The sequence below is a fragment of the Pseudopodoces humilis genome, chromosome 12 (assembly GCF_049639895.1).
Source record: "Pseudopodoces humilis isolate 2021_Gansu_Grassland_sample_001 chromosome 12, ASM4963989v1, whole genome shotgun sequence".
Lineage (NCBI taxonomy): Eukaryota > Metazoa > Chordata > Aves > Passeriformes > Paridae > Pseudopodoces > Pseudopodoces humilis.
The window spans coordinates 20035903-20061285 of record NC_142211.1 but is presented as its reverse complement, the minus strand read 5'-3'; the positions used below and the strand labels follow the sequence as shown (position 1 = coordinate 20061285).

Genomic DNA, 25383 nt, shown 5'->3' with positions numbered 1-25383 from the left:
GCAGCAAGCCTGTGGTGAGTGCTTGATTTAAAAACAAAACAACCCCCCCCAGAAAACTAATGCAAGTTACTATTTTGTTCCTCAATATGTACAGTGAAGACTGGCAAATGTCTGGGTCAGGGACAGTATCAGGAACTAGTTCTGATTCTGAATCAGAGGAAGATAAAGAGAAAAGCAGTTGTGAAGATAGTGAATCTGACTATGAGCCAGAAAACAAAGTCAAAAGCCGGAAACCTCCAAGCAGGTAAGAAGGTCTTACATTTTAGCTACTCTGGTACTATTTCTAATTTATAATCAAGTACTGTACGACTATACAGGCAAATGAAAACATTAATATTTATTACAGAACTTGAAGACTTTTTTTTTAATTTACAAAAGATGCTATCATACCAGTGGTTTGTGTTGAATACCTCTTCCCTGTCTGCTCCAACTGAAATTGGTGTAACTGAGCAGTCATGAAAAACATGTACTCAGAAACAAATACAGGAGGCTTATAGTTGTCCATGTTGAAACTCCACTGTTGTGTTGTATCTTATTGCCTTCAAGAATTGAGCCAAAAAGTGGAAAAAAGATTGCAGGACAGAAAAAGAGGCAGCATGATTTGTCAGATGATGATGACTATGACAAGAGAGGATCTCGTCGCCAGGCAACAGTCAATGTTAGTTACAAAGAAGCTGAAGAAACCAAGACAGATTCTGATGACTTGTTGGAAGTTTGTGGAGAAGATGTCCCACAGCCTGAAGAAGATGAATTTGAAACTATAGAGAAGTTTATGGATAGTCGAATTGGCCGAAAAGGAGGTAATTTTGTTATCAGTGTTCTTAAGTTGCTGCACTGCATTGTGGTGCAATGTCAACAGCAATTATTCTCAGCTGTAGGTAACCTGTGATGTTTGTAAAGAAGTTTTAAAGTACCAGAAAGTAATCTTATTTTGTTTTTCATACTCATAAGGATGTTTCTTTTGTAAGCCTTATAAAACATAGAACTTAAGTAACTAGAGAAGTGGTCACAGAACCAAGCCTGACAGAGCTCAAGAAGTGTTTGGACAATACTCTCAGGCACATGGTGTGACTCTTGGGGATGGGCCAGGAGTTGGACTGGATAATCCTTGTGGGTCCCTTTCAACTCAGCATATTTTGTGATTCTGTGAAAGAGAAAAAATGAAGTGGAATATCACTTAAATGCATAGCATACTGTTACATCACTATTTGTACAGTTTATTGATATTTGATAGGTATAAACTCTATACAGGAGGGTGAAGAGAAAATTTAATGAATACGAGAGCTAACCAGTAGCCTGAATGGTGAAGGATGATGTTAGGAAGGCTGAACCATTGAGATTGTGATTTCAGTTATTTATTTTCAAATAGTCCCAATACAGTGCAATGGATGGTGGAATATAAAATTTCAGTGATGCGCTTGCATGTGCATTTCTAGAACTAATCTTTTGGATAATGGTAGGGGTTTCATGTTTCTAGCAGCTGATGAGATGCAGTGTCCTGCTTGTGTGTTGCTTCTTTTTTTCCAGTGTATTCTTACTCTAGCCCCTTACTCTAATGCACAGTGTCACCACTGTGTTAAAAGCCTTTTGGACTAGGCTTCTTATATTTTACATGCCCTTTACTATTGCAGTGTTCTGTTTCTATATCTGTCCCCTGCATCTGGTTAGGTCCACTTCCTTATTTGGCTCTCCTCACAGAAATGAGCCTGTTTCTTGCTGCTAGTGTGTTTCAGCTGTAGTACTGTCTGTATTTAATTAAAAATTACCCTATATAAGATTCTGAAGATGGGGGAGAGTAGTAAAATGGGTTTAGGGAGAATTCAAGAGCAGCCCATCCCAAAGAGCAGGAAGTCAGGCAAAATTGCCAGTATGCCTGCATAGATAAACAAGGAGCTCTTGGCAAAACTCAAAACCAAAGAGGAGGTTTAGGGAAGGTGCAATACAGAGACACTGTCAAAGCATGCAGAGACACAGTTAGGAAACCCAAAGTTTGCTTGGCTTTGAATCTGGCAAGGGTTGTCAAGGACAGCAACAAAGGCCTCTCTATAGGTGACAAAAGGAAGATTAAGGAAAATATGGGCATACTACTGAATGACAGGATAACACAGGACATGGAAAAGGCTGAGGTACTGAATGCTTTATTCATCTCAGTCTTTACTATCAAGACCAGTCTTCAGGAATCCCTAGTCCCCAATATTGGGGAGGGAAATCTGGAGCAAAGAATATGTACCCTTGGTGGAAGATGATCAGGCCAGGGAATACTTAGGCAAACTGGACATACATAAGTCCATGGGCCCTGATGGAATGTACCCATGAGTACTGAGGGAGCTGGCAGATGTCACTGCAAGGCCACTCAATAATTTTTGATCATGGCAACTGGGAGATGTGCCTGAGGACTGGAGGAAAGCAAATGTCATAGAATCATAGAACGGTTTGGGTTGGAAAAGACCTTCAAGGTTCATCTACTCCAATCCCCCTGCAATGAGCAGGGATGTCTTCAACTAGATCAGGTTGCTCAGAGCCCTGTTCAACCTGACCTTGAATGTTTCCATGCATCCACCACCTCTTTGGGCAACCCATGCCAGTGTTTCACCACCTTTGCCATAAAAAAATTTCTTCCTTATATCTAGTGTAAATTTCCCTTTTTTTAGTTTAAAACCATTACCCCTTGCCCAATGGCAACAGGCCCTATGCAACTAAGCCTCACGCAACTGCTCACTCACTTTCCCCTGTGGGATGGGGGAAAGTATCAGAAAAATAAAAATGGTGAAAAATAAAAACGGTGAGAAATTTCATGGGTTGAGATAAAGGCAGTTTAATAGGGAAAGCAAAAACTGCACACATAAGCAAAGCAAAGCAAACAGTTCATTCACTACTTTCCATTGGCAGACAGGTGTTCAGCCATAGCCAGGAAAGTAGGGGCCCATTATGCATGATGGTTTGTTGGGAAGACAAACCACCTCTCCCAACTTCTTGTGCACCCACAGCCTACTCCCTGGTGGGGTGGTGTGAGAAGCAGCTAGGGCCTTGACTCTGTATAAGCCCTGCTCAGCAACAACTAAAACATCCCTGATATATCAACACTGTTTCTATCACAAATTCAAAACATAGCCCCATACTGGCTAGTATAAAGAAAATTAATTCTATCCCAACCAAAAGCAGAATGCCCTACTAAAAAGTTTGTTCCCATCTTTTTTATAAGTCCCCTTTAAGTATTGAAAGACCACAATAAGGTGGCGTCTTATCCATGCTGAACAACCCCAACTCCCTCAGCCTGTCATCATAGGAGAGGTGCTCCAGCCCTCTGATCATTTTCATGACCCTCTTCTGGACATGCTCCAACAGATCCATGTATTTCTTGTTCTGAGGACTCCAGAACTGGGCACAGTACTCCAGGTGGGGCATCACCAACAGGGAGTAGAGGGGCAGAATCACTTCCCTCGACCTGTTGGCCACACTTCTTTTGATGCAGCCCAGGATACGGTTGGCTTTTTGGGTTCTGATATCACATTGCTGGCTCATGTCCAGCCTTTTATCTACCAGTACTCCCAAATCCTTCTCCACAGGGCTGCTCTCAATCCCTTCATCCCCCAGCCTGTATTGATACCAGGGATTGTCTCAACCCAGGTGCCAGACCTTGCACTTGGCCTTCTTGAACCTTGTGAGGTTCCCACGGGCCCACTTGTTGAGCTTGTTCAGGTCCCTCTGGATGGCATCCCATCCTTCAGGTGTGTCAGTGGCAGCACTCAGCTTGTCATTGTCTGCAAACTTGCTGAGGGTGCACTCAATCACTTCATCTATGTAATTTATGAAGATATTTAATAACATTGGTCCCAATATGGGCCCCTGAGGGACACCACTCATCACTGATCTCCATCCAGACATGGAACCAATTCCTTATCCATGAAGTAGTCCACCAATTTAGAGAAGGATGTTGTGGGGGACCGTGTCAAAGGCTGTACAGAAGTCCAGATAAATGACATCTGTAGCTCTTCCCTTGTCCCCTGTTGGAGTCACTCCATCATAGAAGACCACTAGGTTGGTCAAGTAGGACTTGCCCTTTGTGAAGCCATGCTGGCTGTCCCAAATCACGTCCCTGTCCTCCGTGTGCCTTAGCACAGCTTCTAGGAGGATCTGTTCCATGGTCTTCTTGGGCACAGAGGTGAGGCTGACAGGTCGGTAGTTTCCAGGCTCCTCCTTTCTACCCTTTTTAAATATGGGTGTAATGTTCCCCTTTTTCCAGTCACCTGGGACTTCACCTGACTGCCATGATTTTTTTAATATCATGGAGAGTGGCTTGGCAACCACATCAGCCAATTCCCTCAGGACTCTGGGATGCATCTCATCAGGTCCCTGTCACGACCCGCTAGCACAAGTGGGAGTCATGAGAGGTTTGTTTGATCTCAGAGTGCAAAAAGGACACAAAGGGATTTCAGTTTAAATCACAACAGCAATAATGCACCTTTATTTTAGTGCCAACAACATGGATTATGCAATAGATGAGAGGGAGAGAGAGAGTGGGATAGAGGCAAAGTGAAAAGAGAGAAAAAAAAGGGGGGGATTTATAGCTACCAACAGATGAGATGGGGTCGCTGGTGTCTTCTTGCGTGGGGAGATCTCTCTTGAAGAAAGTAACTTAGAAAAGTCACTTTTATAGTCTGTTTCAAAAGCCAGGGGCAGCTGGCCAAGAGGTGGGGAAATTCATATGCTATTGTGATGAGACCCATTTCTCTGGGAAGCAGGTGTAAGGTATAGAACAGGCTGCTCCTTACAAGTCCCTGCTCACCAGCAGGAATGAAGGCAGTGTACCATGGAAGCACAGCAAGCACACCTGCAAATAATCACTTGGCCAGCATCCACCTCAACCAGGCCAGAACCCCTGTACAAAGTCCCTTGGGGTCTTCAGGGTCTTAGTCTCTGTTCTTGCAACAGTTGTGAGGCAAATGAGGGAAACCTCGGACCGTCTCTTACAGTCCCAAAGACTTATTTATGTTCAGATTCCTCAGGTGGTCTCGAATCTGATCTTCACTTACAATGGGAGAGACTTTGCCTCCTCAGTTCCTGCCTTGACTGAGGAAAAAAGTTGTTGAGTACCTCATCTTTCTACTCATCTGTTGTTACCAGTTTGCATGTTGGAGTTGTCCAGAGAGGTGGTGGAGTTTCCCTCCTTGGAGATATTCAGAAGCTATCTGGACATGGTCTTGGGCAACTGGTTCTAGGTAACCTTGTTTGAGCATAGAGGTTGGACCAATGACCTTCAGAAGTCACATCCAATCTCAACCATTCTTTGATTCTGTAAATTTTATTTATAGCATCCATAGTAATAATTGAATAGTAGGCTACTGAAGTCTCAAGGCTGACTAGGCACAATTCCCAATATCTGTTATATTCTCAAAGATGAGAAGGACATAGCAAAGATGACAGCAAGCATTGTTAGTGGAGCACTCTCTCAGGATCATTTGAAAGATTAGGAATGCTAAGAAAATTCTCATGAGAAGAGATACTATAGGTTAGATGCTGTGTTTTTTGGTTGCTTTTTTTGAATCTTGTTGGTATACTCGTGCATGTGTTAATATAGCTGCATCATAATTCTTCAAATAAGACTGACATAAGCGTTGTAGGTATAATTAATCAAGTTGCAGCTTCATATAAGAGGATCACAAATTGCTTTCTGCAGTGTGGTTTTTTACTGGTTAATTTATGGCAGTGCATCAAGCCTTATGGTGTGGTTTCTTTATTAGCCACTGGTGCTGCAACCACCATCTATGCAGTTGAGGCAGATGGTGACCCAAATACTGGGTTTGAAAAGTCAAAGGAGCCAGGAGAAATACAGTATCTTATTAAATGGAAAGGCTGGTCACACATCCATAATACATGGGAAACTGAGGAAACACTGAAGCAACAAAATGTTAAAGGAATGAAGAAACTGGACAACTACAAGAAAAAGGATCAGGAAACAAAACGCTGGTGAGTATTTTTATAATGATTTCCATGTTGCATATTTTTGTAACAATATAGATGTTTTTAAGTGCCTGTACAACAGGAAGACAAGAGCTCTAAAGTTGAAGCTTTCCTAACACCTTATGATCATGTAAGATTCTGAGCACACCAACTTTACTTGAGCAAGTGACAATACTCACACATCTTGTAAAATCAGGGCTTTAAGGAAGCAGCTTCTGCACCTAGATTTAAATATGTCTGTTATAAATGAAGTTTTAACAAGATGGGTGGTGGGTTTTCTGGTTTTGTTTAAAATCTTAACTTTTACTAATTTTGTCATTGACTGTATTTTGATCAGAGTTCTTTGGGAATTGTTTCTGATTAAAAAAAATCAGAAATGGCTAAAGCACTCAAAACATTACAGCATTTAGTTTTCTAGGCTCAAACTTCTGTCAAAGCCTCAGAACCAAGAAATGAGAAAAATCCTTACATTTTAGTGCTATGTTATGGTATTCCAGTTTATTAGTATGTTTAATATAATCTATGAACAGTGGTGGAATTTTTAGTGATTCATAAGATAGATTCTTATAGTGAGCCATCTGTGCTGTTCTGTGAAAGTGCCATGTGAAGTACACTAACTATATTGAGGACAGATATTGTTAATTATCTGCATGACTAGTATAATATGTAGCTGATTGTAATTTCTCTTTATAAGCTTCCTCGGTCATCAGTGATAATGTACCTAGGCCAGATGCAACACTTTTATAGCAGGAATTCCAGAGTTGTAGCTTCTCCAAAGAAGCTCTCTAAGCAGCATTCCTATGGTGCTTACATTCAGAGCTTTAAAATTTCCAGATTTTCTTAGTTTTAGAACTGCACAATGTAGTAAGTGCTGCAAATGAATTCCCGTTTCAGGCTGAAAAATGCTTCTCCAGAAGATGTGGAATATTATAACTGCCAGCAGGAACTTACAGATGATCTACATAAACAGTATCAAATAGTGGAGAGGATAATTGGTACGTGACAAACTTCCAGATAGAAAACAGTGTTGAGAATATTACAAGTTTATTGCTTGCATGTTGAATTTATAGTTAAAAAATTTAGGTTATTAATATCCCTAGCAGCTTAAGTCAAAACTAAATCTTTGATGAAGAGAAAAGTTATCATACCGTCTTTGCTGTGAAACTAGTTCATGTTGTCTTATCACCTAAAATGAGTGCTTTCTTAAAATACAGAAAGAAAATACTGATCTGGTATCTCTGATGTGTTTCTGCAGCTCATTCAAATCAGAAATCAGCAGCTGGTTATCCAGATTACTATTGCAAATGGCAAGGTCTGCCTTACTCAGAATGTAGCTGGGAAGATGGTGCTCTCATTGCCAAAAAATTTCAGACATGTATTGATGAGTATTTTAGCAGAAACCAATCTAAGACTACTCCATTTAAGGACTGCAAGGTGAGTGTGTAATTTCAATGGATTTATACAGTTGTAATATTTTTTTTAAAAGCTGATCTATTTTATGCATTCAAAAATGTATATTATAAAACATTTTTGAATGCTGTCCAGAACAGTAATAGTGATAGCTATATTTATATATGTAGGAAATATTACTATTAAGAATAGACTTTGGTGTCCCTGCCCATGGCAGGGGGGTTGGAACTAGATGTTTTTTAAGGTCCTTTCCAACCCAACCCATTCTATGATTCTATATTTGCTCCTACTTATTTTATTGCCATTCAAAGATGGAATTGTTTATTACTTTAATTTGTTTTAAAAGTAACCTTTGTGAATGACTTCTTGTCACTTCTGTTGTGAAATTTAGATCAGCAAACTAATTTTAGCTTGCAAATGGGTGGACACTGTTATATGGCCTAGATGGTTGTCATGAATAAAAATTAGACTTGGTGACCAAACAGAATCCTACTGCTACTTTGTTTCTATAAGAAGATATTTTGGTAACTTCACTTAGTAGTAGGACTGATGCTCAATTTGCTTTTGACAGATTCTAAAACAGAGGCCGAGGTTTGTTGCACTAAAGAAGCAACCATCATATATTGGAGGACATGAAGGTTTAGAGTTAAGAGATTATCAGTTAAATGGACTGAACTGGCTTGCCCACTCATGGTGCAAGTAAGTAGTCTTAAATTAGTCTTGCTGGTTTTAACTTTAAAGCATTTATAAATTTTGTTTGTTTGTTTGTTTGTTTTTTTAGAGGGAATAGTTGTATTCTTGCAGATGAAATGGGTCTGGGTAAAACAATACAAACAATTTCTTTTCTGAACTACCTGTTTCACGAACATCAACTGTATGGGCCTTTCTTGCTAGTCGTGCCACTTTCTACTTTGACATCTTGGCAAAGAGAGATTCAAACTTGGGCTCCTGAAATGAATGCTGTGGTTTACTTAGGAGATATAACTAGCAGAAATATGGTGAGTATTTCTTTGTATCATTGGAAATATTAGTGGTAAATATGACTCACTTCATGTTCCTGTCTTATACTAATCTCCAATATTTTGATTCAGAATGAGCAAATAATTATTTGAAACATTGCATGTGGTTAAAATGCAAATTATAAGCATAAATTTTGATCTGATATGAATGAATGTGAAAAATTTCATTCTTGCTTAATAATAAAAAGAATTAAAAATGCAACCTTGCATTTGAAAATAAATTGTCTTTTGTCATGCGATTATTTAGGTGCATAAAATAAATATTTCAGACAGACAGACATAATTTGTTTTCTGAAAGGGAGAACATAAGGAACCTTATCCATTAAAGTTTAAAAACAAACAAAAAACACAAACGAAAAACCCGAAACACACAAAAAAATCTACAAAAACCTCCAACCAAACAAAAGCTAACAAATCCCCCCCACCACTGTTTAATAACTTTAAGAATAAAAGCTTCATGTTATGTTCCTTGTTCATGATCAGATTCTTGTATGTCACTTAACATCTATATTGCTATAGTACCTGAAGTCATCCTGATCAATAAGACCTTTTTTCTCTAGCTTACAGTTTGCTTGATTTTTCTTGTAGATAAGAACTCATGAATGGATGCATCCACAGACCAAGCGATTAAAATTTAATATACTTCTAACAACTTATGAAATTTTGCTGAAGGATAAGGTAATGACACTTCTTCGGGGAGATACAAATCATTTGTACAGTGTAAAATTCCTTTAGAGTTGGCACATATTTGGGTTCTGGGGTGTTAGATGGATGGGGGAGTATGACAGCTTTACTCTTGGAAGTATGACAGTTGTTTTCTTTAAGCACTTCTAGATTTTATGTATGCGTAGTTAGACTTTCTGCCCCCTCCCTTAATCCACATATCAAGTGGGTAAAACTTATTTTTCTTCAGTTTGCTTGTGCTTCACATTGTTACCAAAAATCTGTAAAAATAAAACTCCTTAACACAAATGTAGCATGAAGAAGTAGACATTCTTTATTTGACTGAATGCATGAGGGGATATCTCCTCTGAAATACATGCTAAGTACAGGAAACTTCCTGTTTATATGCTCCATTTTACATACATATTCATAGGTTTTCCCAGAAGAAACATACATGTGATAATCATTTCCCCAAAGTCATTAATATATGTTCCCTCCCCTTTATGCTTGTGTTCTGTTCTGGGGCTCTCTGTCATACCTGACCGCAACACCTGACCACCTGGTGAACTAGTAAAAGTTGGCACAACTGGGCTGGTTGCTTTCCAGGTCTTCATACAGAACAAGCATTGTGTAGTTCTATAGGCCAGTATATTTTGAAGATTAAGCATTGTATTAACCCACCAGCTGCAAATATTTCTTCATCTGTCAACAACATTGCTATAGTAATTTATTTGCATCTCAAAATCTCTACTTTCTTGTTAGTCATCCAGGAACTGAAAAAACAAACCAGTCCATAGCTCCAAACACCTGTAATTCACAACTCTGAAATCTCATGTTTTCTCTTTGTATTTGTGTGTGCAGTATCACATATATTACTACTCTCTTCATGATCATAGCATATGAAGTTATTGTTAATCCTAACAGCATATGATAGTTATAATAAAAAAGTTCTGCTTGCAGGCTTTCATTTGTTTGTACATGCTGAAGAGAGTCAATAGCGGATTTTTGTTGGGGGTTTTTTGTCAACTGAAAATGCATAGATCAGCTTTATGTCTTCTTCCTCCCCCTAAGTATAAACTTGGTTTATACTTTCTTTTTAATCTTGGGATGCCTGCATAGCCTTTTGTTGAATCTAGCAAACATAAAACCCCTAATTAATACTAAAAATATATAGGTGTCCTTTTTTATTAAAATAAAAGGAGTGATGGTGTATATATAACCTTATGTAAAATGTCAGACATTGCATAATATATTAACTTGTATAATGTCTTTCCCTTCCCCCAATTTCTTGAAGTCATTCCTTGGTGGTCTGAATTGGGTATTTATAGGAGTTGATGAAGCTCATCGTTTAAAAAATGATGATTCCCTTCTGTACAAGACTTTAATAGACTTTAAGTCTAATCATCGTCTTCTTATTACTGGAACCCCTCTGCAAAACTCCCTTAAAGAGCTTTGGTCTTTGCTGCACTTCATCATGCCAGAAAAGTAAGGAATGTGATGGGGAGGGAGGTTTGTTGGGTTTGTTTGGTTTTTTTTTTTTGTGGTCAAGTTTCTTATGGTCAAGTATTGTAGTGATTGGAGAATCAGTAAAGAATTGCATTGTGAAATAGTTTTAATATTTTTTATAAAATAGATGCACATGTTTTTCATGCTGCTCTGGATAAATTGTTTTGGTAGCAGCTGTCACTTCTTGTTTTGGCAGTTCAGAAAAAAGATGGATTGATGTATGGCTCAGAACCTTGCAAACATGCTTCATCTTAATTTAAAAGGAAAATCATATGGATTTGCTGTAGGGAAATACAATGGGGCTGAGGATGTAATCTTTTCTGTGTTAGTACCATGAATGAAAACCACAATGCCCAATACCCAGTAATTCATTCAGGCACATGGTGTGATTCTTGGGGTAGTCCTGTGCAAGGCCAGGAGTTGGACTTGGATGATCTTTGTGGGTCTCTTCCAACTCAGGACATTCCATGATTCTGTGATTCAGGCAGCCAATTTACCCTTACAGTTTGTATAGAATAGGTTTATTATGTTGACATTATTCTATACTGACCTGTTTATATTTGGAATAAATAAGAGCACATCTTCCTTTCAAATATCTTGTAAATACAAAGCATTGTAGCTCAAATTAATTTCAGTGCTATGCATTGCATTGACTTCTTCAGAACCTTACAAACAAAGCCACTAAGTTTGTTGTCTGGCACCTGTTCTTCATTTGATCAAAAAATGCATTCTCTTAGTCTGTTAGCACATACCCCAGAGGATAATCACATTTCAGCTAGTCCATACAAGCAGCAAAAGGTATGTGGTCTATTCTCTTGCACTTTCTCCAGCTATACAACTACTTTTTCATGCTGCTCTTGAGAAATATAATTGAATTTCTATATCCTTCTACCTGTGTTTCCATGCAGAAAAGTAAAATGTTTTCACTGAAGAAATTAAAATTCAGGAGTTTGTTTTGAATTTTCATTCTGCAAAAGTTTGTTAATTTCCATTCTCCTATTTGCAGACAAAATATTTGGAATTTTTTGTGAGATGCAAATTCAGAAGCTTATTAAATAAAACAGAGGGGAGTAGTAAAGAAGTCCATTTGTCTTTGTGCACATGGTATATTTATGGTCTTTGTGTGTCTGTGTTCATGGTATGTCATTATTTTACCTTTATTCTTTCTATGTTGAAGGTTTTCTTCCTGGGAAGATTTTGAAGAGGAGCATGGCAAAGGGAGAGAGTTTGGTTATGCAAGTCTTCACAAAGAACTTGAACCATTTTTACTCAGAAGAGTTAAAAAAGATGTAGAAAAGTCTTTACCTGCTAAGGTTGAACAAATTTTGAGGATGGAAATGAGTGCATTGCAGAAGCAATATTACAAGTAAGTAATGATACCTTTTCCTGGTATTTTAATGACATTTCTATATAAAAAAATACTGAAGCGTAATAGTTTTCATAATGCAATTTTAACTGATATTTTGAGAGCTTACATCCTTCATATTTCCACAAATGGTTAGAAATTACTTCCATTGTGCACATTCTGTATCATAGGTGGATTTTAACCAGGAATTATAAAGCCCTGAGTAAAGGTTCAAAAGGCAGTACCTCGGGCTTTTTGAACATTATGATGGAACTCAAGAAGTGCTGTAACCATTGCTACCTCATTAAACCACCAGATGCTAATGAATTCTATAATAAACAGGAAGCCTTACAGGTAATACCATTTAAAAAAAAAAAAATTAAGTCATTTTACATCTCTAATATGCATGCAATAATTTTATAGTGTTCTGTCAATTTATTTGTTCTTATTAAATTATGTTAAGAAAGACCGAGTTCTCTATCAAATGTGCATCCTGGGTTTTACAGGTAAGTGAATTGATTACCTTTCTGTTTGTTTCTTAACTGGAACTGAATAATAGAGAGATCAATACTAAATAAAATATCCTTGGCTTGAATTATGATGAAAATAAAAAAGAAATAGTTTGAAAGAGTCTGCATTTTCAGACTAAATAAACTTAAGACCTATTTTAAACCCAGAATAAAATAAAACAGTTAAATAAGCAGATAAATTGAATATAAATGCAAATGTATGTCACTGGTGGTGGTACACAAGCAATCCATGTGATAGCAGAAAGTATTCTGCTGGATCTCTTTAAACTTAGTCTAGTTGTTTTGTTGTTATAAATGAAAGCAATTATAGCATCACTACCAAAGATGATCTGTGATTGTGTTGTGGGTTTATAGTTTGGATTTTTTGTAAAGATTAACTAATCTTTGTACTAAAACTATTGAGAACCACAGCAACAAATAAAAGGACTGTTATAATTTATGCAGTTTATAACACCATAAATGTTTCAAAAGATCAAGGTGTTTTTTCTGTACACTTTGAAGTTTATAATGTAGAAACTTTCCCAAAACTACTTGATTGAAATCATAAGTTGTCACTGCACAAGCTATTTTATATTATAAAATGCTTATCAAAGCTAAAGGATGTTTGCAACTTGGCATACTCTAACTACTTAAATTTATAATTAATCTCATCAGAACCATTCACCCATTATTGCTAATATTTGCATACTTGTGACAGTTATTTCCTTGGCTCATCTGAATAAGCTTTGTTAGCTCTAATTATGAATGATACATCCTTCTCATTTCTGGCATAAAAAATAAAAACACCTAACTCCCAGTTTTTTATTCCCCAAAATTCTATCATGAGCCTCTTCAGCTAGAGGCCTAATGATTTCAACATTAAATTCAGCATGCCACCTGAGTTTCTGTTCTAAATATTTCGACTGGAGCTGAGAAGGTTGAACATTGTAACCCAGCTAAAGCATGTTGACTTCTGTTAACAGGATTCCTCTCACTTTTATCTTGCCAGAAAAACTTGACTGATTAGGCATTGTTTAAAAATACTTAAGAGGATCAAGTAGCAATGCTTAAGTCTGTTCAAAACACAGGAAGTGAAGAGCAAGTAGTGCTAAGGTAATTAGGTAGTCTCATTGTTTATTTGATAGAAGAGAATTTGAGTCTACACTGTAACTGCTCTAACTCATAGCACAGTATATTTGCTTAACATTTTAATTAAATGTTAAGATGCTGTTTTATGAGCCAGAGCCAGAAATGCATTTATTTGAAAAGCATGCTAGTCGGTACCCCTGTTGATTTCAATCAGAGCACTTAAAGCTTTTATAATGAGTTTTACAAGATCAGGACTGACTAAATGCTTATACAACTTTCATGTTCAGTTAATGAATGTCTAACCATCTGCAGTGTATTTTAGTGTTGAGGTGAACTTACTTTGTGATACACACTTTCTTGTCTTGTAGCATTTAATACGTAGCAGTGGAAAACTAATCCTTCTTGACAAGCTACTGATTCGTCTACGAGAACGTGGCAACAGAGTACTGATTTTCTCTCAGATGGTGAGGATGCTAGACATCCTAGCAGAGTATTTGAAGTACCGTCAATTTCCCTTTCAGGTAAGAATTTTGCTGGTAGTAGTCAAGAAGCCTTGATTTTTGCCATTTTATCTTTAAAAAAGTGTCCTTTTTGTAGAATGATTTATGAAAGTTTAATTTTTCTGTACAGTAAAAGACAAGCAATTACTATATGCCTAATAGTATTTTGAAATGAAACTGATTAATTGGAAGTGTTACATTATTTTTGTTCTTCCCCCCACCCCCAACCCCCCCAACTGGTTTGGCAATTGAGAATTCAAGTTGCTCTGGATAGAATATAGTAGGAGTTCCTTTTTAACTGTATCATTCAATCTTTTTAGAGACTTGATGGATCAATAAAAGGGGAATTGAGGAAACAAGCCTTGGATCATTTTAATGCAGAAGGCTCAGAGGTATGGTATAAGTGGGTGGTTGTTGTTTTTTTAATCTACTGAGCTTTATTTTTTTTTTCTTCTAGGAAATATAACAAATGTTGCACAAAAACTGAAGATAAAGTGAAGGAGGTATTAGGTTGAAATTCCATTGCTATTGCAGAGACTATAAGTTTTACAACCCATGCAACCAAAAAAAATCCCCAAAACCAACCAACCAAAAAAAACTTAAAAAAGCTAAGAGGAGATTCACTAGGAAACACAGAATTTATGAAAATGGTGTTTATAAGTAATATAACTACATAGTTATATTTTTAGATTTTTATCAGTGCTCTTTAATTTTAATTTTTAAGTGCTGTTTAGAAACTGAAGAATTTAATTTGTTGTGTAGGACTTAATCCTTCAATTTTTATTGGAGCACTGAACTTTAACACAAATTTTTGATATCAAATACCTACTTAAGCAATAGGCAGAATTAAGTTGTGTATATCCTTGCATAAAGAAAAAAATATCTTGAATATATTTAAATCTGGCTTCTGTTCATTTTTTGCCTCTTATTTTCTTGCTGTGGAAGAAACTGAAGAACTGATTTCTAACCACTGTTTGTGTACCACTTAAGATTCCTGGTTTATTTAGGTTTCCTATTATGAAAACCATTCCATACCTTTGATAATCTTAGGTCTTTTGTCCTATACTGACAGGGTTTTTCAGTAATAGAAGCATAGCATTTGTCAGTTGCTGCTGAACTTATGTTTCTGATATGGTTGAGGAGGAAGGACTTCATAACATAAACTTCAGATATTTTTTAAATACAGAAGTTAGTTCTGTTTTAAGTTTCTAGTACAGACATATTTGCCTTTTTCTAGAATCCTTGTAGGTAGTTGTACTGTACAGTTTTTAAGATAAAGGGGGATCCAAATCTCACACGGTATTCAAGAATGAAGACAAACTATGGAGTTGTGCAGCAATAAAATTGTTACCTGTTTTATTCTTTATTTCTTTCCTAATAATAAATTTCATGCCTTTTTTTTTTTTTTTCTAATACTGAGCTAACGCATTCATGGAAATATTTACAACTCCAACATTTACAAGTAATGGCCTCTATTAGCTTTGACTGTACTTAGAACTCAAATTTATTTCCTATTTATCTTTAGTTTCATATGGTTTTTATTGCCTTTCTCATAAGATTCTTCTTTAGTCCTTTGTAGTTGACCCTGAATAACTCCATATCATCTGCAAACTTTGTCACCTCATTACTCATCATATTTTCATATTCTTTATGAATATGTTGAAGAACATTGACCCCAGCAGAACACTTTAGTTTTCTTTACAAAAAAACAGATGGACTTGGACACATATGAGGCTTTAACAATAAGGGGTGGTGGTGTACTTTTGGCAGTGTTTTGCTTGGTTTTTTTCTCCCCAAGTGGCTTTTGTTCATCTTCTAGAGTGCTGCTTCCTTTAAACCATGGAGAAGTCGATAACTGTTCGCAAGAGAAGTTGATATCAGTTTGCTTTATACTTATACAAGGTCTGACTGGACTGGAGTTAATTGTCTTCATAGCAGCTCATATGTTGCTGTGTTTTACATTTGTGATAAAAAACAATGCTAATAACACACCAGTGTGTTAGCTGTTGCTGAACATTGTTTACATAGTATCAAGGCCTTCTCTGTTTCTCATTCTGCTCTTCCAGTGAATAGATTGGGTGGTGCACAAGAGGTTGGGAGGGGACATAACCAGGCAGATGGCCTGAACTAACTAGAGATATTCCATGCCATATAACATCATGCTCAACAATAAAAAAAGTAAAGGAAGGGGTCTAGGGAGATTAGCCATCTTTTGCTTGGGAATTGTCTGGGCATCAGTCCTGCCTATGGGAAGGTGGCAAGAGATTGAATGTGCATCACTTGTTCTGTTTTGTTTTCTTTCTCTCTTTTTCCACTTCTTTGCTTATGAAACAATTTTTATCTTGACCCCCAAGTTTCCCTGCTTTCAGTCTTCCTTTCTTCTTCCCCTGTCCCACTGGGGGTGCGGGCAAGAAGTGATTGTGTGGCTGCGTGGTGCTTAACTGCCTATAAAAAATACTAGCTGATCTAAAGAAAACAGTGGACTGATACTTTTTGAAGATGAAGGTGATCACCTGACTAATAGAGATAAAAAAAAAATGGAGGCATTCAATGTGGTTTTAGCCTCAGTCTTTAATAATACTTATAGACCTTAGGCTGCCTGGTCCTCTGAGTCAGAGGACCATGAGTGTGGAAACAGTGCCTTTCCATTTGTGGACACTGAAATTGTGAGGGACCAGCTGTATCAGTTAAATGTTCATCAGTCCACGGGGCCTGATGGGATTCATCCCAGAGTACTAAATGAGCTAGAGGATATTACAGCAGGACCTCTCTTGATCATCTACCAAAGGTCTTTGGAGTCTGGGGAGGTCCCTGCTGACTGGAAGCTAGGGAATGTTATTCCAATTTACAAAAATGGCATGACAAGACCCAGGGAACTACAGATGTGTTGTTAGTCTAGCCTCAGTGCCTGGAAAAATTATGAAGATTATACTGGGTGCTATTGAAAGGCATTTAAAGAACAATGCAATCATCAGGCACAGTCAATGTGGCTTCACAAAGGGAAAGTCCTGTTTAACTAATTTGATATCTTTCTATGATAAATGTCACTTGCCTAGTGGATGAAAGGAAGGCAATGGATGTAGTTTTTCTTGACTTTAATAAGGCCATTGATACTGTCCCTCACAGCATCCTTCTGGACAAGTTGTCCAACTGTGGGATGAGCAGGTTCATGGTGTGCTGGGTGAAGAACTGATGGAAGGGCAGAGCTCAAAGGCTTATAGTGAATGGAGCTACATCTGCCTGGTGACTATTCACTAGCAGTATTCCTCAGGGTTCAATTCTAAAGCCCGTCAGTCCTGTTCAATATTTTTAGCAATGATCTGGATGCAGAAATTGAATGTACCATTAGCAAGTTTGCTGATTATACCAAACTGAGGTGCTGTTGGCTCTCTTGAGGGACAACAGGCCTTGCAGAGGGATCTAGATAGGTTGGAGCACCGGGAAACCATCAGTGGCATGAAATTTAACAAGTCCAAGCATCAGTTCCTGTACCTGCGACAGAGTCATGCTGGGCACAAGTATAGATTGGGAGAGGAGTGTCTGGAGAGCAGCCCTGCAGAAAACGATCTGGGAGTGCTGGTCAGCAAGCAGGCTCAGTATAAGGCAGCAGTGAGCCCTGGCATCCAAGAAGGCCAACCCTGTCCTAGGGGGCATCAAACACAGTAGAACCAGTTGGTCAAAAGAGGCAATGATCCTGCTGTATTCAGTGCTGGTGTGGCCTCACCTTGAGTACTGTGTGCAGTTGTGGGCCCCACAACTTAAGGATGTGGAAGTCCTTGAATGCATCTAGAGAAGGGGAACCAAGCTGGTGAAAGGGCTGGAAGGAATGTCCTGTGAGGAGCAGCTGAGGACATTGGGTTTGTCTATTTTGGAGAAAAGGAAGCTGAGGGGTGACCTCATGGCTCTTTACAGCTTCCTGGGGAGGGGAAGTGGAGAGGGAGGTGCTGAGCTCTTCTCCCTGGGATCCAGTGACAGGACGCATGGGAGTGGTTCAAAGCTGGGGCAGGGGAGGTTGAGACTTGACAGTAGGAAGCATTTCTTTACTGAGAGGGTGGTCAGACACTGGAACAGGCTTCCTAGAGAGATGGTCAATGTCCCAAGCCTGTGTTCAAGAGGCATTTGGACAATGCCTTTAATAACATGCTTTAACTTTTGGTCAGCCCTGAAGTGATCAGGCAGTTGGACTGGGTCATCATTGTCAGTCTCTTCCAATTAAAATAGTCTAGTCTGTTCTATTCAAATAGCAATCCACTGGCTCTAGACATGACAAACTTCTTGTATTACAAGTCTAACAAATGTTTATTATATACTTAAAGAAATATATGAGTTCATAGTCTGCTCCACAGAGCATATAAAGAAGTGTCATATTGGTTCTTTGAGGGATATTATAGCTAATATATATAAAGATATTTCTTCTTTTATAATTTCAGGACTTCTGCTTTTTGCTGTCTACGAGAGCTGGAGGATTAGGTATAAACTTAGCATCTGCTGACACTGTAGTTATATTTGATTCTGATTGGAATCCACAGAATGATCTGCAGGCACAGGCTAGAGCTCATAGGATTGGACAGAAGAAACAGGTACATGCACTTGTCTTTTAAGTACCAAACCTGAAGGTAGAATTCATTATGTTAGCCATAAGCTGTCTGTCTGGCCCATCATAGTCCTCATGTATTTTGAGAATAACTAATATTGCTAAAAATATCTAAAAATGTTAATATTAATGATTTGCCTTTTAAATGTTTTTTTTTTAATCTCCCTATACAGAGAGATAGCACAGCAGCTGTAGTATATGGATGGGTAGAAGAAGAGTTGCAGACTTGTCCCACATTCATTGGCATTGTATCATTCTAGAAAGTAACTGCTGTACTTCAGGCACATCCATACATCCATTTTGCTTTGTTTAATACTTTGTAGTTATCTTTGGGTTTCTTTCTTGCAGAATACTTCAAGTAGTAATCAGACAACACATTTCCTTGTGGCCATGCTTGTACTTAATCATAGAAGTTTAAAGAGGAGAGATCTAAGAAATTTTTTTTTAGATATAATTTCTATAGAGACTGTGATAACATGATTGACTGGTTTCATATATGCAATACTAGTTCAATAAGATTTAGAAGATTTGTAATCATGGCTAATATTTCTCCCTGTTGTTGCTCAAGGGTTTTTTGTTAACTTCATCTGAGTATTTTTTCATGGGTAATTTGTGAGCAGGTAAATAAAAACTTTTTTGTAATATACATAGGTTAATATTTATCGGCTAGTCACGAAAGCATCAGTAGAAGAAGATATTCTTGAAAGAGCCAAGAAAAAGATGGTGTTAGATCACTTAGTAATTCAGAGAATGGACACTACAGGGAAAACTGTACTACATACAGGCTCTACTCCCTCCAGGTATCTTTGTTTATTCTTTTATATTACCTTATGCTTAAGTATACCTGACTATTTGAGTAAAAATTCAAGTCATTTCACTTGGTTAATAAAAGGCAAAAAATATGAGGTAAGGAGTTATGTAAGTAAGGACTGCAAAGTATATTTTCCATGTAATTTTTTTTTTTTTTTACATATTAAAACTAGTTTTTATTTAAGACAAAAGGAAATTTAACTCATGGTTACAGGAAATTGAAACAGTTCACTAAGATAAAGTGTTTATCTGAAGCTTTCTATATTTCAGCTCAACACCTTTTAATAAGGAAGAGTTATCAGCAATTTTGAAGTTTGGTGCTGAGGAACTTTTTAAAGAACCTGAAGGGGAAGAAGAGGAGCCTCAGGTAAATGGAACAGTGCATCTACACTTGATGGACAGAGAAACATATGAATTGTTTTGATATAAAGAGAAACTTCTGTTTCAGGAAATGGATATAGATGAAATCCTCAAGAGGGCTGAAACTCGAGAAAATGAACCAGGTCCACTGACTGTAGGAGATGAGTTACTTTCACAGTTCAAGGTATTGCTCTGTTCCCTCCCTCTTTCCTTAATTATACTTTCCTTTATTAATGCTATTTTTTGTTCTTCTTCACCTATTTATCTTTCCTTCATTCTTACATCATTCACACATCATGTGATGAGTGAGCAACTGATTCATGGGTTGGGCAAAAAGTTATAGTGAATGAGGTGACATCCGACTGGCAACCTGTCACTAGTGGGGTTCCACAGGGCTCCATCTTAGGCCCTGTGCTCTTCAACATCTTCATAAATGACTTGGATACAGGACTTGAAGGGATACTAAATAAATTTGCAGATGATACAGAATTGGGAGGAGATGTTGATCCCCTCAAAGGCAGAGAGGCCCTGCAGAGTGACCTCAAGAAATTAGAGAAATGGGCAATCACCAACCATATGAAGTTTAACAAGGGCAAGTGCCAAATTCTTCACTTGGGATGGAGCAACCCTGGATATATGGATAGACTGGGGAATGAGAGGCTGGAAAGCAGTGCCACGGAAAGGGACCTGGGTGTCCTGGTTGATGGCAAATTGAATATGAGTCAGCAGTGTGCCCTGGCAGCCAGGAGAGCCAACCGTGTCCTGGGGGGAATCAGGCCCAGCATCGCCAGCCAGGCAAGGGAGGTGTTTGTCCTACTCTGCTCTGCACTGCTGCAGCTTCACCTTGAGTATTGTGTGCAGTTTTGGGTGCCATGATATAAAAAAAGACATTAAGCTATTAGAGAGCATCCAAAGGAGGGCCACAAGGATGGTGAAGGGCCTAGAGGGGAAGCCTTATGAGGAGCAGCTGAGGTCACTTGGCTTGTTCAGCCTGGAGGAGACTGAGAGGAGACCTCATTGCAATCTTCAACATCCTCATGAAGGGACATAGAGGGCCAGGCACTGATCTCTTCTCCCTGGTGGCCAGTGACAGGACTTGAGGAAACCATGGAGCTAAGTCAGAGGAGGTTTAGGTTGGGTATAAGAAAAAGGTTCTTTGCCCTGAGGGTGGTTGGGCACTGGAACAGGCTCCCCAGGGAAGTGGTCACAGCACCAAGCCTGTCTTGAGTTCAAGAAGTGTTTGGACAATGCTCTCAGGCACATGGTGTGACTCTGAGTGTTCTGTGCAGAGCCAGGAGTTGAACTTTTGTCACTGTGGGTCCCTTCTAACTCAGCATATTCTGTGATTCTGTGAAATGTGTGAAACAGTAAGTTAGCTCTTTGGCATGCAATGTCTATTCACCTATACAGGTGTCGTGGTTTGACACTGGCCCAATGCCAGGCACCCATGAGAGTCGCTCACTCACCCTTCCCTGCCACAGCTGGGTAGAGGACAGAAAAAAAATTGACAAAAGGTTCATGAGTTGAGATAAGGACAAGGAGAAAACATTTCAAGGGCAAAACAGGCTCAACTTAAGGTTGCAAAGTGAATTTATTGCTAACAGAATCATAGGAGGATATCAAGAAGTAAAATAAGTCCTTAAAACACCTTTTTTCCCCCTAGCCCCTCCCTCCTTCCCACTGACAGTGCAGGGAGATAGGGCATGGGGGTTTTGGTCAGTTCATCACCTGAATTTTTCTTCCGCTACTCCAGGAGAGGACTCCTTCCCCTCTGAGACCATGGGGTTCCTCCCACGGGAGACAGTTCTCCATTAACTTCTCTGGCATGGGTCCAGTTTCACGAGCAGCAGTCCTACCACACATGCTGCAATGTGAATTCCCCCCACAGGCAGACAGTCCTCCCAAAACTGCTGCAATGTGGGTTTCTCTTTCCATGGGGTGCAGTCCTCCAAGGACAGGCTGCTCCAGCCTGGAAGCAGGGGCCCTCTCTCTCCACTGGGTCTTCCACTGGATCACAGCCTCCTCCAGGCATCCACCCACTCCAGCATGGGCACCTCCCCCACGGGCTGTGGATGGATCTCTGCATCCCCTGTGGATCCCCATAGGCTGCAGGGGGTAGTAAATAATTTTTATGCTAATCATTCATTTGCAATATACTGTGATTTCTACAGTTTATTAATATTCGGTTAGTTCTACATTATTATACTTTCGTATTAATTCTGACATATAGATAGACTTGTTCTCTGTTTTGGAGGAATTTAAACAATCACAGCTATTGGGTATGCATTTCATAGAGTTTTTATAGTACTCAACTTCTAAAAGAAGAAAAATATTCTTGTCTTTATATTCAGCCATGTTGTATGCAGTGTGTGTGTTTAGTTTTTGAAAGTATTTTCATTAGAGACAGTCCTTCATAAAGCATTTTATATGTATACATTTTGTGTATATACAAATAAATAAAATGTGTCATTCTGAACTAAGTTTTCCTAATATATTAATTACTGGCTCTTTGAATAAGTAAAAGCATGTATTGATTTGGTGAAAATACTTATCTTCCAATATCTAAGGTGGCTAACTTTTCAAATATGGATGAAGATGACATTGAGTTGGAACCAGAACAAAATTTAAGAAACTGGGAAGAAATCATTCCAGAAGTCCAGCGGCGACGAATAGAAGAAGAAGAAAGACAAAAAGAGCTTGAAGAAATATATATGCTGCCAAGGATGAGAAACTGTGCAAAACAGGTACTTCTGGGTTTTGACTGACTGATTTTGCTGTTATTATTTGGGTTTTTTATTGCAGTTGTTTTGGCTTGTACTTTTGGGTTGGATGGTTTTCATGTGTGGCACACACCCACCCACCCCTAATTTTTGACAGACTAGATAACATATTAATAAAATGTTTAGTCATGTAGCTTTGAACTACTTAATCTGAAATTCCAGATCAGCTTTAATGGAAGTGAAGGGAAACGCAGTAGGAGGAGAAGATATTCTGGATCTGATAGTGACTCAGTCTCAGAAAGAAAACGACCAAAAAAACGTGGAAGACCGCGAACTATTCCTCGAGAAAATATTAAAGGATTTAGTGATGCAGAGATTAGGCGGTAAGATGTGGGGAGACATGCATGTTTAAAGGGACAAATTTTTTTTTTTGTCATTTTAGAGTTTGAAAATATGGAAACTAGTCTATTTTGCATTTATTTAGTTAATTTTTTTTATTCTGGGCATTTAATGCTTTATTCTTGAGTAGATTGGGGTGCTGACATAAGGAACTGTTATGTGCAGAATTTTAACCTATTTTGGTGAGGAATAACTTGAGTTAAAAAATGTTCTACAAAAAGGTTCAGTGAGTTTTGTTTTTTAAAATTTCTTGCCATTGTAATTGTGTTAATGTTATATGATACATTTTAAAACTAAAAACCAAAAATTTATTTTGATATGTTGTTGTGGTTTAACCTTAATAGTCAGCTAAGCACCACACAGCTGCTTGCTCAGTCTCCTCTAGAGGGATTGGGGAGAGAATCAGAAGGGTAAAAATGAGAAAACTTGTAGGTTGAGATAAACACGGTTTAATGGGAAAAACAAAAGCCACAGGCACAAGAAAAGCAAAACAAGGAATTCATTCACCAGTTCCCACTAGCAAGCATTTACCCATTTCCTGAAAAGTGGGGCTTCACCATGTGTAACAGCTACCTGGGAAGACAGATGCCATAACACCAAACATCCCCTCTCCCTCCTTCTACAGTTTTTATTGCCGAGCATGACACCATATGGTCTAGAATAACCCTTTGGTCAGTTGGGGTCAGTTGTCCCAGCTGTGTCCCCTCTCAACTTCTTGTGCACCCCTAGCCTACTCACTGGTGGGGTGGTGTGAGAAGCAGCAAAGGCCTTGATGCTGTGAAAACACTGTTAAGCAGGAGCTGAAACATCATCATGTTATCAGCACTGCTTTGGTTACAAATTCAAAACATACTAGCAGATACGGTGCTCTGAAGAAAATTAACTTTATCTCAGCAAAACCTAGTGCATAAGTGAATCTGTACAGTTGGTCCCACAATATTTGATGCTAAAAATACTTCTTTGGGAGAAGGAGTAGAAATTGTTTTGCTTTACTTTGGTTTGTGAAATGCTACTTTGCTTCTGTAATTTAAGTATTCATTTTTCTCTAAAATACTGTACAGCTTATAAAATATTTTTGATTATATAAGTAACCTTTAAGAGCCTTGTTTTCTTCTCATTTTATCTAATATATAATGGTTTGCTGCTTTTGTCAGGGGTATTCTTGTGCTTGCATTCCTTTATCTTCCATGTTATGTTTTCCTTAATCTTAAAATCACCTTAAAATTGCAGCTAGCTTCTCTTTATTATGAGAGACCTAACATAATATCTGAATTCTCAATTTACTATAAATCCACATTTGATTTTTATGATTAGACACATCACATTGCTGAATTCTTTTTTAGTAAAGTAACTTTTGAAATAAATTGTATCTTCTGTTGTTTTATTTATATAATTTATTAAAACAAATAGAACTCCGGTTTTAAATGTGGGTTGTCGTCATATAGTAAGTCATCCTAGTCTCTCTAGTTCTTATTTTCTTTGCATTGTCCACATAGCCTTGTACTAACACTTTACGCATACATTTTTAAAACCAATGTAATTAAGTGTTGCTAAAGGACACTAAATGAGTCACACGAACACTCTCAATGTCAGAACAAAAAACCGTGCCTTTATTCTCTGACTCCAGTATTTATAGATTCTCGACAATGACCTGGGATTGGATAATTAAGTTACCACCTTCCCAAACACACTGGTCATGAGAAACATCCATCAAAAGACATTTCTTAGAAGGAATGCGATAAACAACTTATGTTTATAGGACTTTCATGGGAAAGTAACTAAAACTATGAAAACATTATCAGAAGGCTTAATTTTCAGGGTGACAATTAAGCATACGTTGTTTTAACTGCAAAATTATTTTCTGTTATTAGGTTTATAAAGAGTTACAAGAAATTTGGTGGCCCACTTGAAAGGTAAACTAATTTGGTTATATTTGTATAGCAATTTGGTACCTTGTTTCCATTAAAATTAAACAGTACACCAAGAAACCTTAGATTGAAGAGGAAACAGTGTGCCTAATCTTTTGCCTGTAATATGATATGAATTTTAATTATTTTTTTCCTTTCATCATATATGGTATGTATGTAAACAGCCAGTTTGACAAATCTTTACATTTTGCAAGACTGCTTACTTTTTCTTTATACTTAACCTACTATTCTGTTAATTCTGCGTTAGTGACAGTCGTTCCAGTTTTTTGTTTGATAAGTGTATAAAACCATAGACTTAATAATAGTTCCTTTTCTATTTAAAAAAATATGTTGAAATGTAACTCAAAACTGCATAGATAGGATCCTTTATATTTCCCGTTGTATAGTCCTTTATGTGAAATACCCTTTTTTATAGTTTCTGTATTCTTTTCTTTAGTTGCTTTTAACTGCATGGATTAAAATTTTATGCAGTATAGCAAATGTGGATGAATGATAACTTACAAGATCACATATCTAGTTTCAAAATCTGAAGGAGTCATTCATAATAGTAAAGTTTTAGAGCTGTAAAAA

General features: G+C 37.9%; 1 protein-coding gene across 4 annotated transcripts in view; it reads left to right on the top strand.

Annotated features, from left to right (window-relative positions):
* The first annotated feature begins 100 nt into the window (after positions 1-100).
* The window catches only part of LOC148183478 (ATP-dependent chromatin remodeler CHD1-like), a 40900-nt gene continuing 15617 nt past the window's right edge, over positions 101-25383 (top strand). For all 4 annotated transcript variants that reach the window (XR_015773596.1, XM_088061395.1, XM_088061394.1 and 1 more), the window contains exons 1-20: positions 101-244; positions 547-800; positions 5742-5967; positions 6856-6956; positions 7217-7395; positions 7943-8070; positions 8153-8369; positions 8979-9068; positions 10348-10538; positions 11737-11925; positions 12096-12258; positions 13871-14023; positions 14323-14394; positions 18433-18582; positions 19248-19396; positions 19677-19773; positions 19855-19950; positions 22334-22510; positions 22709-22869; positions 24757-24798. Coding sequence is in view for 3 of the 4 variants with exons in the window: in XM_088061395.1 (XP_087917521.1) it covers positions 108-244; positions 547-800; positions 5742-5967; positions 6856-6956; positions 7217-7395; positions 7943-8070; positions 8153-8369; positions 8979-9068; positions 10348-10538; positions 11737-11925; positions 12096-12258; positions 13871-14023; positions 14323-14394; positions 18433-18582; positions 19248-19396; positions 19677-19773; positions 19855-19950; positions 22334-22510; positions 22709-22869; positions 24757-24798 (2972 nt within the window). In the remaining variant the exon portion in view is untranslated. The remainder of the gene's footprint in view (positions 245-546; positions 801-5741; positions 5968-6855; positions 6957-7216; positions 7396-7942; positions 8071-8152; positions 8370-8978; positions 9069-10347; positions 10539-11736; positions 11926-12095; positions 12259-13870; positions 14024-14322; positions 14395-18432; positions 18583-19247; positions 19397-19676; positions 19774-19854; positions 19951-22333; positions 22511-22708; positions 22870-24756; positions 24799-25383) is intronic.